The sequence below is a fragment of the Hipposideros armiger genome, unplaced genomic scaffold (genome assembly GCF_001890085.2).
Source record: "Hipposideros armiger isolate ML-2016 unplaced genomic scaffold, ASM189008v1 scaffold_53, whole genome shotgun sequence".
Lineage (NCBI taxonomy): Eukaryota > Metazoa > Chordata > Mammalia > Chiroptera > Hipposideridae > Hipposideros > Hipposideros armiger.
This window is the reverse complement of record NW_017731403.1, coordinates 3693062-3707968: the sequence shown is the minus strand read 5'-3', so window position 1 is coordinate 3707968 and position 14907 is coordinate 3693062. Positions and strand designations below refer to the sequence as shown.

General features: G+C 41.3%; 1 protein-coding gene across 1 annotated transcript; it reads right to left on the bottom strand.

Annotated features, from left to right (window-relative positions):
• Window positions 1-1101: 1101 nt before the first annotated feature.
• Window positions 1102-10766, bottom strand: CHRNA9 (cholinergic receptor nicotinic alpha 9 subunit). Its single transcript, XM_019640740.1, has 5 exons — window positions 10530-10766; window positions 10086-10231; window positions 9012-9166; window positions 5233-5765; window positions 1102-2102 (listed from the first exon to the last, which is right to left on the bottom strand). The coding sequence occupies exons 1-5, from the start codon at window positions 10591-10593 to the stop codon at window positions 1561-1563; spliced, it is 1440 nt and encodes a 479-aa protein (XP_019496285.1). The 5' UTR covers window positions 10594-10766; the 3' UTR covers window positions 1102-1560.
• Window positions 10767-14907: the final 4141 nt, after the last annotated feature.

Below are 14907 nucleotides of genomic sequence, written 5' to 3'. Positions count from 1 at the left end.
TTCCCTCAAACGGATTCATCATCACTGTTCCCATGTCATTTTATCCATGTTTCTGTGATAGCACTTGGTACACTACATTGTATTTGTCTATTTTCTTGACTGTCTCCTCTACTGAACTGTGAGGAACATGTGAGCATGTAATTGCTTCCTCCAAAAACGACATAACACTCAGTATAGAGTAGTTGCATAATAAATGTTTTTCTAATAAGTAAACACAAGACTGAAAAACAATGTCTATATGTTGCTAGCCTGTGGAGCTGATGACATTATAAATAGCCTCACCACTGTTGTTCAAGGCGTTCTAGAACTTGTGTTTCCAGTTTGACAAAGATAGTCCATTCGCCAGGTTTGCCCATGATTGTGTTGGCAAGTGTTGGTCTGAGCAATGAGCTGATGGAAAATGTTGCTAAATACCATCTTCTCTTTCCTAGGTTAACCCCTGCCTCCTCTCCACTTCTGTTCTTTCGTTTGCTTGTTTTTAATCAGTAAAAGAATAGTTGAGGTGTTCGAAGTTAGGGTATGGGTATCAGGATTTAAATCATTTTAATCAAGGTGGGAGTGGAGAGAATTTGAAGACATGTTTGATTGAAAGTAGGAAAGAAGTTGAGAAGCATAGTAAGTAATTTAGGGTGGAAATTGAGAATTAAAAATGAGAATCCCTCAGTCTCTCCTTTCTTCAATCCTAATCTGTCATGGCCAAAAGCAATGGGGCTTTAGCAGACCTTGCCCAAACTCAGTCACAGTGGTGAGAGTTTGAATCCCAACCCAACTTAGCCACCTAGTTGGATAAAAACAGCTTCTTCCTCTGAGAAAAGGGACTAGAAAGACCTGCCTGCCAACTCTTAGAATGTTGTGAAGATCAAAAGGGATCAGCCTATGCGTAAGACTTGCTATGACACCCAACGCAAAGGTGAATCATGTAGCTTTATTATATGTAGGAGAAACTCAATAAATGTTTAGTGAATAATTGAATGAATGAATGAATGAATGAGTCCAGTTTGCTAATTATCTTATTTAAATCAAAGACTAAATGCAGGAACGATTTCATCTTTAGAGTTTATATAAAACATCACCAACACATATGACATAATCGTTAAGCTGTTCATCCTTACATTTTCTTTATCAGGACAGAGCTTTTTATTTCATCATTTGTGAAATGGCTTGAAATGCACCATGCTTGAGAAAGATAACATCGAGACTTTAATCACATTAAGGAATACATGACTATTTTCCTTTTTTAAAAGCATGTTTTAATAGGGACTAAGGGGAATATTTGTTTGTTTGATTTTAAATTTTAAACAGTAATATAGTGTACTTTGTTATCTGCACTGCTAAAAGGGAGAATAATGTGTGATCTACAAGCTAGCCACTTACCACTCAGGTCGGCTATAAAAGTGTCCTTCTCTATGTCCTCCAGCTTCCTCCCCATGAAATTTTGGACATCCTGTTTAATTTAATCTGACAGATAGCTATAATATAGATAGATCAATCTGACTTGGAAGACTATTAGAGTAGATCACAGGGAATTCTATTAATTTATCCCTACATAACAAATGCCCACTAACCTGCTTTTGCTATGATCAAAATAGTCATCACAAATACCATAATGAAAAAAATCCACATGAAGAATCGGTCTATGACTTTTGCAACCTTCTTCCATTCGCTCCCCTTGGAATTGGTGGCCTTGTGGTCTTTGAGGCATTTAGCAATGTATTCGATATTCCTTGTCAACACTTTGTACCGTGCACAGTAATTGTCAGCATCCTGTGGGTTCTCACCCTGGCACCTCAAATCATTCTTCAAGAATTTGTTCATTTCCTTTTTTCTGGGAAGGTCTTTGTTCCTGGCTGTCTTCAGATTAGTCTCTGGAAGTTTGCCATAAACCTTCATGAGGTGGTCCCGCTCTGTGTCGCGGCGGGGGCGAAGGCAGCTCTCACCCACATCGTAGACAAACAAAATCCTGGACATGTATTTCAGGATGACCACGCGAGCCCAGTGTGGCACTGGCCGGGCCTCTGCTCCGCAGAAGTGGATATTCATCACCATAATGGTCAAGGCCGTGGAGGCCGTGATCAAGGCCATCGTGGCTATGTAGTATTTGCCTGGAAAATAACAACAGCCCAGTTAGCATAAACTTGTCCTCATGTGTGGCTCAAGAAACAAACACTTATTCCAAGGAAGCTGTATGAGTGGTAGTATAAACTGTTGAATCAAACTTCCTGGGTCCAAATCCCAACTCTGTCACTTGCTAGACTTGTGTCCTGAAATAAGTTATATTGTATAATCCCACTAAGCCTCAGCTTCTTTCTTTGTAAAATGAGTATAATAGTATCGAACTCATAGGAATATGGTGAGGCTTAATTGATATGATACATGTGAAATCCTCAGCACTGTCCCTTGCACTGAATTAAAAGGTTTGTGAAGGTTTGTTGAGATCACTATGTGAAGAACGTCTACTTTCAAAAAAACAAAAAAGAATGAATGACCTTGGCCAGTTCTCAGAATTGTCTTTGGACCTCATTAACATGAAAGGTCAAAAAGGAAACACTGTGACACTATTAGCCTTTAATGTCTGATTGCATGAAGCAAATATCCATGAATTAGAAAAATTTTGAAAGAAAACAATGAAGATAAGGGCACAAATTTATGAAATATAGAACCAAAAACCAAGAAAATGAACAAAACCAAAAGCGAGCTATTTGAAAAGAGTAATAAAATTGATAAACCTTTAATAAGGCCACTCATGAAACAGAAGTAGGGTGGTAAGGGGAATAGAAAGAGAGAGAAAGGACGTAAAAAAAGAAATAACAAAATAGAAATTTAGAAAACAAAATAATATAAATAACTGAATGATAATACATTTGAAAAACCTAGATAAAATTTCTAGAAATATATAAGCTGTCAAATTTAGTGTGAAAACAAAGAACACTTGAATAGAAATGGGAATTAATAAAATATCTCTACTGCCCACCCCCCAAAAATGCTCTAGTGACAAAAGGTTTTATAGGTGATTTTTACCAAACTAAAGAACAGATAAATCATATCTTATGCAAGTTGTTCCAGAAATAGAAGAAGAAGGAAAACTGCCTCACTACTTTCATAAAGTCATTTTACCCTTGATTCCAAAAGTAACAAGAAAGGCAATATTAAGGCCATTGCACTTACAGACATATTTGAAAAACTTCTAAAAAATTATTAGCCAACTAAATCCAGTGGTGTCTTAAAATGATAACTTATCATGATAAAGGAGGGTTTAGTTCAACATCAGAAAACTTAATTCACTATATTTATGGGGTACAAGACAAAACATACATGATTATCTCAACAGATGAAGACAATGCATTTGATAATGTTCATCATCTGCTTATTGTTTGTTAAAAGCTCTAAGTAAACTAAACATAAATGGGACCTTTCTTGATACAGTAAAGGCCATAGGCCAGTAACCTAGATCAAATGCTACACTTATGAAGAAAATTTCAACACATTTCTCTAAGACTGGAAGTACATTTCATAGGTGCTACAAATAAATTGTGATTGTTAATAAACATACTCAAGATCTGTGTGCACCCTTCCTAAAAAAGATATGTTTAATATTACCACTGAAACAGAACAAGTAATGCTGGCAAAATTCCTAAAACATGACCTAAGACACCTCTCTTCAGAAATTGAGCCTACTCGCTATTGAATGGTACTATTAAAGAAGAGAGAGGGATCTGCCAATTGATTCTGCCTCACATAAGGTTATGATTAGATGTCATCGCTGTCTATCATTTCTGCCACAGGAGAGGTAATAAAAATGCCAATACCAAAAAAAAATGCCAATACACCTCTTCCTCTTTATTAGTAGTGTTGGGGGAAAGGGGACCAGAGGGTGGGGGGTGGGGTGGGTAGAGAACCTTCTGGGTCTATTTCTTTAAAAGGTGTGTGTGTGTGTGTGTGTGTGTGTGTGTGTGTGTGTGTGTGTGTGTGTGTGTGTGGTGTGTTTTGCTTGGAGAGACATAACAAGAAAGAAATTTCCAGAAAAACCAATATAGTAACATCTGAATATCGGTTAATGCTGGATTCAGTAGAGGATAAAAGGGCACTACAATATCCCTTTGATACTGATTTCTAAGTCTTAGTGTTGTGAAATTTCTCCTCATTGCTTACTTTAAGAAACTACAAATTAGGTCTAGCTTCTGATTCGGGGAAGCATGTATTACAACAGCACGTCACTGAGACAGAGGTGTTGGCGCTGAGTAATATCCTTGGTGACAGGGAGTAGGTATTGAAGGTGTTAGGAGCGATTTCAAAACAAGGAAGGTAAAGGAAACAGGAGGTAGGAATGGCAGTCTCAGTCTAACTCCTACCCTTAAAGGGACATTTCATTATTGCAGATTTTTAAAAGTATGCTCTACTTTATAATTACCTCAGATTCCCAAATCTTGCCCAAGATTGCTAAATCAAATTCTTTGGGTATAGGAACCTGCATTTTAACAAGCCCTCCCACACCTACTATACCAAGTAAAGGTTGAGAATTATTCTATTAAAGATAGCTAGATGGTAGACCTAAAAACCCAGCACGTCATTTCTACCATGTTTGCTACTTTTCCCAAGAAGAGACCCCTTGTGATGTGAAAAGATAAAAATAGTCACTGTTTACTTGGTACGTACCATATATGCCAGGTTTTGTGCTAAGCAATGATGCATGAGGTAGCAGTTACACACATTTCACGGATGATGAAGCAAGGACTCGAGGACTAAGTGACTTGTCTAAGGTTGGTCAAGGAATGAATGGTGAAGTCAAGAGTTCAAATACAGATTTCTTCAACTTCAAAACCAAGGCCTTCACCTATAAGCCAGTGGGTTTTTCAGATTTGAACAGAAAGTACACCAAAATCACCCAGAAGCCTTGTTAAAACAGATGCCAGCCCAGAGTTTCTAATACAGTAGATCCAGTGTGGACCCTGAGAATTTGCATTTCTAAAATGCTGTGGACCTGGGAACCACACTTTGAAAACCACTGGTTCAAAACTATATTGCCTTTCACTCTTCTTTTGTGTCAACCTGGAGACCAAAAGACCAATTTTATTTCCAACAGCCACATCTGTATTCAAAGATACAGAAGACAGCAACTGAAGTATGTGACAGCGTGTGTTGAGTGTGAAGCTGACCAAATCGTTATGAGTTTAAAGGCATAAGCATAACCCCAGTGACAAAATTGGGCTTAAAGAGTAAAGCACTTTAACTCACCTATCAGAGGGACATTTTCTGAGGCCGGCATGATCTCTGCCACCATAAGCTGAAATACAGTCATGGCCAATAGGATGGTCACTCCCAGGGACACCTTTTCCCCTGAGGCTGCTGGTAGATAAAAACTCAAGGGAGCCAGAAAAGATATAAGGACGCATGGGATAAGGAGGTTGACGATATAGAATGAAGACCTTCTCTTCAGAAGCAGAGTGAATGTTACATCTGGGTAAGGCTCAGAGCAGCAGCCGTAGGAGATCACATTCTTCACAGCAGGCATGCCATGGACCTCCCACTCCACATCTTCAATGAAGTCGGAGAGGTCACCACTGTCCAGGGCATTGAATATGTCCACCTGATTGCCATTGTAGGTCCAGGAACCAAAGGTCAGGTTACACTGCTGGTTATCAAAGGGGAAGTAAGTGACATCTACCACACAGGAGCTTTTAGTGATAGCTGGTGCATCCCAGGTGATCAGCCCATCATAACGCAGGACCACATTCGTGTTCACAGGCTCAGAAGATTCATCATCAGCCCTGCAGGTTGGAGGAGGAAAATGAAAGCAGCTTGCTAGAAGAACTTGCCAACTTATTACTCCAGACAGCTCACCAACCTGTGCCCATCACTTTAGTGTCTTTGGCAATGGGTGATCACCACTCTCCCTATCACCCTTGGCTCAAAAATCTGGTATCAACCCTGATTTTCTCTTCTCCTCTATCTCCTGTCACTAGTCAGGGCCAAGCTCTCTTAAATTCTTCCTTTGAAGCATCTCTGCTCTATGTCCCTTCCCCTCCATTCCCAATGTCACTCTCTCCATACAGGTATAATGATTTATACATCTGGACAAAAGGTAAACCTGTCAAAGCTAAAATCTCACAGGGAGGCTCTGCTTACCTGATTTTATTAACTTGGGGCACAAAAACATTAAAGCTGCTTTTTGTTTCTGTTGGACGAGTTGTACATGTTTATTATAGGACATTTGGAAAACAGAAAAAAATTCATTCCCCTATAATCTAAGAGATAATCATTTACTCTTGATAAATTTTCTTTTTGCTTTGTCAACATTTATGCCTAGCACACTTATGCCTAACAGAATTTTTATTTTCCTTTAGGGAATAACTTTCACTATCGCCATTGCAAGGCAGATGGACTATTGATCAAGCCATGATAGGAGTTATGACTTTTTATCAAGGGACACAGCCAGACAAAGATAACTCTGTGGGAAGGGAGCAAGAGAATGCATACCTTACCTTAATCTCACTTTCTTTTCTCCCTCTGATTGCCCACTGGTGCTTCCCATTGGCTAAACCCAACCAGGATCCAGAGGGTAAGGGAGCCCACTGTCTGAAGACATCACCCCAGCTACTCAGGATGAGTTTAAAGACATTACTATGTATTCACTTCATGACTCATATCTCACTGCTTTATCTCTCTGGTTCCCCTGATCATATCATTTTACAGCCCAAAACTTGTAATGGTTTCCTATTGTCCACCAAATACTTCAAGCCCATTTTGTGGCCTACAAGCTTTTGTACCATATTCTGAGAAGTAGTTATATTATATTTGGAATCAGAAGATTCTGTGGGTCCAGAGATTCAGCTAGAAGGACCAGGGTCAGAAAAGTGGATATGACTGGGGTCCCTCCTTTGCCCAGTCCTATAACTTTCTTCGGTTCTCATTTCAGTTGGCTTAAAAAAAAATGCAAATGACATCTGACCATATCTACATTTAGAGTTTCCTCTAAATAGGAAAACTCTGATATTACTGAGAAGGAGAATAAGGGAGGATCTGAAACAGAACTGTCTGTGACAAGAGGGCAAGGAAGACTAAAGAGTCAAACAAAAGGAACAGAAAAATGTTGATTAATCAGTGTGGTGGAAGGCTCTGTGTGTGAAAGGATGGGCGTCAGAACTCACACATTTCAAGGCCAATGATCTGGGAGGAAGAGAGAGAGAATGGGGACAGAATTTATCAAAACCACAGAAGGGTTGTGTGAGCTCAGGAGCACATAACTGGTTTCTCTGATAAATGGGGTCTGGGGTAGGCTTAACTTAGGTTACCGTGCAACTTGCAAAGGAGCATTTCTGTAGGAGCTGGTCACTGCTTCAGTCAATCAAAGAGGGAAGAAGAGGAGAACCAGCATGCTGTTTGTTTTCCAGGAAGAATTGTTAGAACTAATAGAATGCTGATGCTGATCTATGTAAACCGCGTTCTCTGATTACTTTCCTGCACCCTGTGGGTGAGATGAGGTAGTGGACATGTTTCATTCTCACCTTCTGTGTGTGTGTGTGTGTGTGTGTGTGTGTGTGTGTGTGTGACAGAGAGATGAGAGAGAGAGAGAGAGAGAGAGAGAGAGAGAGAGAGAGAGCGAGCAGTGGTCAGCTGGAGTAATAAAGCATTACCACTTGGATGTCATCTTGCTGGAGAAAAGGTGGAAGACTCCTCTGGCCACTCAGAGTGCGGATTGGTCAGCAGGATCAGGTCTATGATTCAAGGGGTTCGTAATCATTAGAGGAGCCCTCTGGGTAAGGAGTGAGACTAAAATTCAGGCTCCAGGACACCAGTGTTGCTTCTAAAAGGAAAACTCATGCCCACTAGAAGGCTGAGCCGTTAGAAAAGCCCCTGTGAACTGCCCCTCATTCACCTTGTTCTGAGTCAAAGTTTCCCAACCCACAGAAACTTGAGTTCCAGAACAAAAAGAGAGAGAAACCCCTTTTGAAAACAGATGAAGGAGCTGAGCCTGAATTGTGGTCAAGCAATCTCGTTCCTTCTCAGAGTGTGGTCCATGAGCCACCTGCACTAACATCTGGAGCTGATTGAAATGCAGAATGTCAAACTCTACCCCACGCCTACTGAATAAGAATCTATACTTTAACAACCTCCTCAGGTGATTTGTGTGCACTTCATAGTTTGAGAAACATAAAACTTACTTACCCGTTTACTCAAGGCCCATTGCTTGGGGACCAGGAAAAGGCCACTGGTGATCTTATAATCTGGTGCATTCTCCACTCCATACAAAGTTCAAAATCCACAGGTCAGCTTCTAGCTGACCCGTTCTGATTTAATTTGGTAGTATCATTGTTATTGATACATGATCTTGGGCCAGGGATCACCACTATTATGGATTGAATTGTGTCCCCCCCCAAAATTCATATGTTGAAATCCTAGACCCCAGCACCTTAGAATGTGATCTAATGGGAATAGAGTCATTACAGATATAATTAGTTAAGATGAAGTCACACTAGTATAGGGTGGGCACTTAATCCAACACCTTATAAAAGGGAAAACATGGACATAGGCAACACATAGAGAGAATGCCACGTGAAAATGAAGGCAGAGATTAGGGTGATGCACAAGTGAAGGAAAAATAAAGATTGGCAGCAACCACCAGAAGCCAGGGGAGAGGCCTGGAACAGATTCTTCCTCACAGCCCTCAGAAGGAACCAACCTTGCCAGTACCTTTATCTTGCACTTCTAGCCTCCAGAACTGTGAGCCAACACATTTCTGTTGTTTAAGCCCCCTGGTTTGTGGTACTTTGTTACGACAGCCTTAGAAAACTAATACACCCTCTAAAACAGTTTCTTACCTGAAAAGGGAATGCTATCTCTAAGCTTTTATGTGCTATTATTTTATCATCTAAGATTTTATTGCCATACTTTCAGGGCTTAAGAACATGAATTGGTACTTCATATATGCATGTTTTAAATATTCCTTTTTCATTATGTTAAAATTCCGTTAAATCAATAAGTTTATCCCTGAGAAACTCCTGGCTTGCACTTACTTGTTATATAGGACAATATCTGGCCTCCACACCAGGTCACTGGGGATCCTGATGGAGTCCAGACCGTCATACTGGTCTCGATCCCACGTGAGGTACGCATCGTTCCAGATTTGGCGGATCCACAAATAGACAGTCAGAATCTGGTTTCTTTCATCCTGCACAATTAACCCAGATATAACTTTGTCCAGCAGACACCTCAACCGAATGCCTTCCATCTCTAGAACTCTGTTCTTCACAACAGAAATTCCAAGAGCACTAATCGATTTTCAATAAATAGAAAACATGGGAGCTTTTTCAGTCTAGCCCCTTGCTTGACTGCCTCAGTTAGTGTTTGGAATGCAAAGTGGACAAATATTTAAGTCATCAGATCTTTGCATGGACCAACTGCCCAAATTGCTCTGAAAGTTGATCAATTGGTGATTCACTTGACTGATAAAGTGAGAAAATATTTCCAATGGACAGAAAGAAAGTTTTTCAAGTTTCATAATTTTGTGTAATTAAACATATATAAGCACTAAATAATGTATGCCATCTTAAAATACCACTTTGCTTTGTTTTTAATTTGGATAAAATTCACATAACATAAAACTCATCATTTTAACCATGGTAAAGTGTGTGAATCAGTGGTTTCTAGTATATTCATGTTGTATTGTGCAACCATCACCACTATTTAATTCCAGAACATTTTCATCACCCCCAAAAAGAAACCCTATGGCCATGAAGCTGTCACTCATTATTCTCTTGTCCTTCTCGCTGCCCCCGGCAACCACTACTCTGTTTTCTATTTCTATGATTTTTCCTATTTCGAACATTTCATAGAAATGGAATCATATAATATGTAACACCATCTTTTAGATGATCAAAGACTCTAACTGTTAATGGCCAGGATTAGGTCACTTTTAGTGAAATTAACTTTGTAGAAAGCTTCCTTTCCCTGGTGTCTCCTTCTTCCACCAGCTTGCACATGCTATCTGTTCTTATCCCCTCTCAAATTCCCAGTTAAAGTGCTTTGGAAAGCACTATTCATTTCCCTCTAAGCAACATGCCAAAGAGTCACCAGTATATGATACTCACCATATCCTTAATCTGAGAAAGTGTAATCTGCAGCGTGACATTCAGGACTTTATCTGTATCTTCTACTGGACGGAGAGCATTGGAATAATCTTCAAAAAGGTCATTAAACAACTTCTGAGCATATTTCCCGTCTGCTGTTTCTACAGCTGCACAAAAAGAGGGACTTAGATCAACCTTCGGCGTCATGTGTATTTCACGGCAAATAACAACAGACTGGGAATTAGAGTTGGGGTGATCCAGCATTAGCTAAGGACAAGCTTTGGGTTGATAAGGATTACTTTTCTGGCATGCCCTACCTACTGGCGATCAGCCCCGGTCAATAAGAAGTACGGAACACTTCCTTGCAGTTAGATCATTGGTTGTGTTTTCTGGCCCACCCCCCAACTCCCACCAAAAAGTGCCCCCAGATGAATAGAGATGGTTACCCACCCTCCAGCCTCTTACCCCTCAGTCCAGAGGCAGCAACATAGATCCAGTAAAAGGAGATGCAGTAATGGGGCCAGTTCATCTTTGTTCTTGAACCTCTATAAATTCTCAGCCGGACAGCACAGTCTTCCACTTTCCTCTGTGAATGGGAAAGGTCTAGGCACAAAGATCCCACTCTGCTGCAGACTCCAGTAGCTGATGGAGAGCTCAGTCTTGCACCTCACAGAGAGTCTGAGGTCCTAGGATTCAGACCCGCCCTCTCTCCCCCCTGGTAATCTGAGACTGGCAGCTCCAGCAGCTGAGATGCCAGGAGCCCCAGGTGGGTTAGGTCAGGCAGTGCTGCTCTGGGGGGATTGTCCCAGTTGAGGGTCTCTAGCCACCCGCAGCAGGAACATCCAGACCAAACTTTTGGTGGGGAGAGAGAGGCGCTCAATACCCCCAAGAGTCCACTTTTGTAGAATGGGTACTTTCTATATTTGCAACAAGCAGATTCAGCCTGAGTCTGGGGACTAAAGGAAGCTGAGCAGACCCAGCCATGGGGCAGCCATCTGGAAAGGCTGTATGCACTTTGAGCAGCATTTGAAGGAGGAGAGAGAAGCAACTCCATGATCTCCAGAACAGATTGGCATTTGGGTTTCTCCTCTGCCTTCTGCTTCTCATCACTGCTTCAGTTGTCCCACTGGGCGCAGATCCTGCATAGTATGTATGTGTTGTGTGTGTGTGTGGGGGGGGGGAGAGTGTTGGATGGAAGAGGAGCATTTCACCCCCTTTACAAGCAGCAGCACTGTGATTTGTACACAGGTTAGACTGCCAGCCCAAATCCTTCCTAGCTCTATTATACTGAGCCTTCCTGAACTAGACACTGGCAAAATAATATGCTCTCTCTCCCAGAGTTACTGGGATACTGTATGCAAAAGCACTTTGAAAATTGTAAAGCACTATGTAAATGTTAGTGATTTCCACCTGATTGGCTTTGCAGATCCAGAATTTCCATATTTCTGAAGACACCCAGGGTTTACTAGCTCTTAAAAAAATTAAAAACAAAAACAAAAATGGCTCAAAGGCTACTAAGCAAATCAGCATGAGAATGATTAATAAATAACGATAATATTATCAAGGATGCTTTCCCTCTGCTACTTCATATAATTTCACAGTCATTTCTCATATGTGATCTAATTTTGTCCTCACAAAAGAATGTCAATTTTCAATTTCCAGAGATAACCTGCCCCCCTCTTGCCTGGGGAAACTGCCTTGGAAAACCAAATGAAGATCTTTCGGTTGCCTGGAATCAGAGAAAGGAAATTGGATAGCTCTAGTTCGTCAGGTTACAGCCGACTGATGAGTCACCCTGTCCTTCTTCAGGAATATATCCTCCAAATGGAACAGACACTCAAGCTGTCAGCTAAATGCGTTTCTTAATTGCCTGTGCCCTTGTGTTGATTGTGAAGACATTATTTTCCTGGCGCCCTAGTCTGACTCATCCATCAAATGACACAATTCCTAGTGCCCACGCTCAGGCCTCCTTCAACCAACCATCCACTCTGGAATCTCAGAGGCTGAAGGTACTTTTGAAATTGAATTGAACGTCTTCTTTTACATGAGGAAACTGAGGTCCAGAGATGCCCAGTCACTAGCTCTTCTTTGGTTCAAAGCCATACAACAAAGAGAGACAGACAGACAGACAGACAGAGACAGAGACAGAGACAGACAGAAAGACAGAGGGGGAGCTGTAATATAGTGGTCCCATAGTTTGCAGGACACTAATGGAAGAAGAAATCCATTACATTCACTGTTTAGAGTTCAGTGAGACTGAAAAGCAGGTGGGTATGCTTTAGACTGATTTTCTAAAATGTAGACTCAGACAGTGAAAATAATCTGAAAAACCTCAGCCATCCAAAAGTTTGGAACCGCCCAAGGGTACCTCATTTCCTAAGCACCTATTAATTTAGGACTGGTCGCATCTATTGGCATGTTAATTAAGGCACAGAGCACTAAACTATTTCAGTTTGGAAGTTCATGATTCTCATGCCAGCAGCTGCCTTCCCCAGGCTCATGGGTAGAAATTCTGACAGCATCTCACCACAGTTTGTGCAAAATCATCCCCTGAGGGAGTATATTCTGGCCAGAGAAAAGGGACCCACAATTCAAAGACTTTCTAGAGAGCACAATAATCCTTTCAACATCTGCACCTTTTGAGAAGCAGTCCCTTGCCACAGTAAAATATTCCAGCCATTTCAGAGTTTCTGGGAACCAAATCCTCCCCGATGGACCAATTTTGAGGTACTTACCTATTGTCAACTCTGATATTGGGATATTAGAGACATTCCATAAGATTTTAATAGTTTTTAAACACAATTTGTATTATATAAGCAATACGTATCTTCTGTAGAAAGTGTAGAAAAGCATACTGCAGGAAAAGAAAGGTCACCCAGAAGAATCCAACCATGCAGAGATAGACAGGGTTCACACAGCAGCCATTTTTCTTCTTCTTTTTTTTTTTTTTTAGCTGAGCCATCCTGCCACCTGTTGGCAGCTCAATGGCTGCTCAGCTTGGGCCAGGACTCAAACTGCCATTGCTCAGAGCTCAAACTCTTGAGTGAGCTCTTAACCAACTGAGCCACTCAGCCGACCCCAGCAGCCATCTTTCTTAAATGCTCATGGTACTGTGTTGTCATGTCCTTAAGATCTGGAAGGACACAGGCCATTAGCAGAAGTCTGTCCTGCTCCATACAGATGATGAACACGTAAAAGTGTTGAGGATGCTTCTAAATAATCTTGCTGCTCTCCTGGGGTTGCACTGTAGTTCACGCACGATCTGCCTTGAATGGTGTCCCATCCTTTCCTGCCTCTCCCTCCTCCCCTCAGGGTCCCTGCTCAACCCTTTTTGGTTGAAGCTGCTGAGAACCCTTTGCCCACCGGGGTCAGTTCTCCTGGAGCACCCCTGGCTCCATTCCAGGAGGCTGATGGCCATGTTCCAGTCCCTTGGAATAGAGCCTCTGCCTGACAAAGAGTCCCAGTGATTTTTTTTTTTTGCTAGAAGACCCTCTCCCAGTAGAAGAGAGGGAATGAAAGAGTACAAAGGGGTGAAGAGGACCAATACCTTTATTCTGCTACACGTATTTTTCTGAACAAAAATTGCAAAACTCAAACATAATGTTTTATAAAGGACTTTACCCCCACAAATCAATATGGCATGTATATTTTCTCCATGTCATTAAATCTGCAGTCAGAATATTTTTAATCCATGAAGAGCTCTTAGAGACCATCTAGCTGAGCTCCCTCATTTTACAGATGGGGCCCAGAAAGGGGGCATACGGGAAAGGACGCTGACTCTCCACGGAGAGCCAAGCCAGAGACCCTCGGCCTCCCCTTGGAGCCTGAGCTCTAGGCAGAGGAGCGCTGTCTTGGGTGCTCAGAGCTGTGACACCCTATCTCAATGTAATCTCAGGAGATGCCCATGGGCCTCCATGCCTGCGGAGGGACCTATTTCACTGCTACTTTCTAAATTTGCTGGGTTCATCCTGGGCATGTTCCTTGAAATTAAAAACTCAAATTCCTTTAAAGGAACCGTCTCCCAATTCTTTCACCATGCACCAGAGTTTGGGATAAGCACTAGTAGCCAGGATGCCAAGTCATGCCCAAAAGTCTACCCACTGAGGCAGAGTTCTCTGAACATTTTCAGGTTTCTTTCTATCTTTATTTTTATAATTAAGAAAAGCAATATAATATCGAGTTTAATAGTAGAAACTCTTGAGACAAAGTGCTTGGATTCAAGACCACCTGCCGCTTACCAGCTGTGTAATTTGGGCAGATTACTTAACCTCTCTGTGCCTCAGTTTCTTCATCTATAAAATGGGAACAATTATAGTAGTGCATGTTTTGAGAATTAAATGAGTTAATATATGTGAAATCCAAAGAACAGCACTTGGCCATAAAAAGTGCTGAATAACTGACATTTAGAGGGGGGAAATGCACCCCAGCATTTTTTTTTAAATTGAGCATGTACCTGTAGCCACAATTCTATCTATCTAGCTATCTATCTAGCTAGTTAGCTATCCATTCATCTATCCATCCATTTCCCTCTCTTCCAACCCTATCCACTGTCATTCTCTCTCTCTCTCTTTCTCTCTCTCTATTTCTCTCCCTGTCCCCTCTCTCTTTCACCAACTTCTTGAAAGACCTGACTAGAGGATAATTATTTTATCTGACAAGCAGTTTGTACTATGGGTGGGAGAATATCAGTCCTGACATTTTCTTGTTGTCCTTTCTTTTTTTTTTTAAAGATTTTTATTGGGGAATTAGGGGATGGGAACAGTGCTGGGGAATTGGGGGAAGGGGAACAGACAAGTTGCTGTCGTTTTGTTCTTCAGTCTAGTTGTGGAGGACATTGCTTCAC

Excerpts from the sequence above, each read along its gene's own strand:
- CHRNA9 (XM_019640740.1), bottom strand. The coding sequence starts at position 10,593 with ATGAACTGGCCCCATTACTGCATCTCCTTTTACTGGATCTATGTTGCT. Across the intron at positions 5,766-9,011 it reads GATATTGTCCTATATAACAA|GGCTGATGATGAATCTTCTG; the intron begins GTAAGTGCAAGC and ends TCCAACCTGCAG. Across the intron at positions 2,103-5,232 it reads AGAAAATGTCCCTCTGATAG|GCAAATACTACATAGCCACG; the intron begins GTGAGTTAAAGT and ends GTTATTTTCCAG.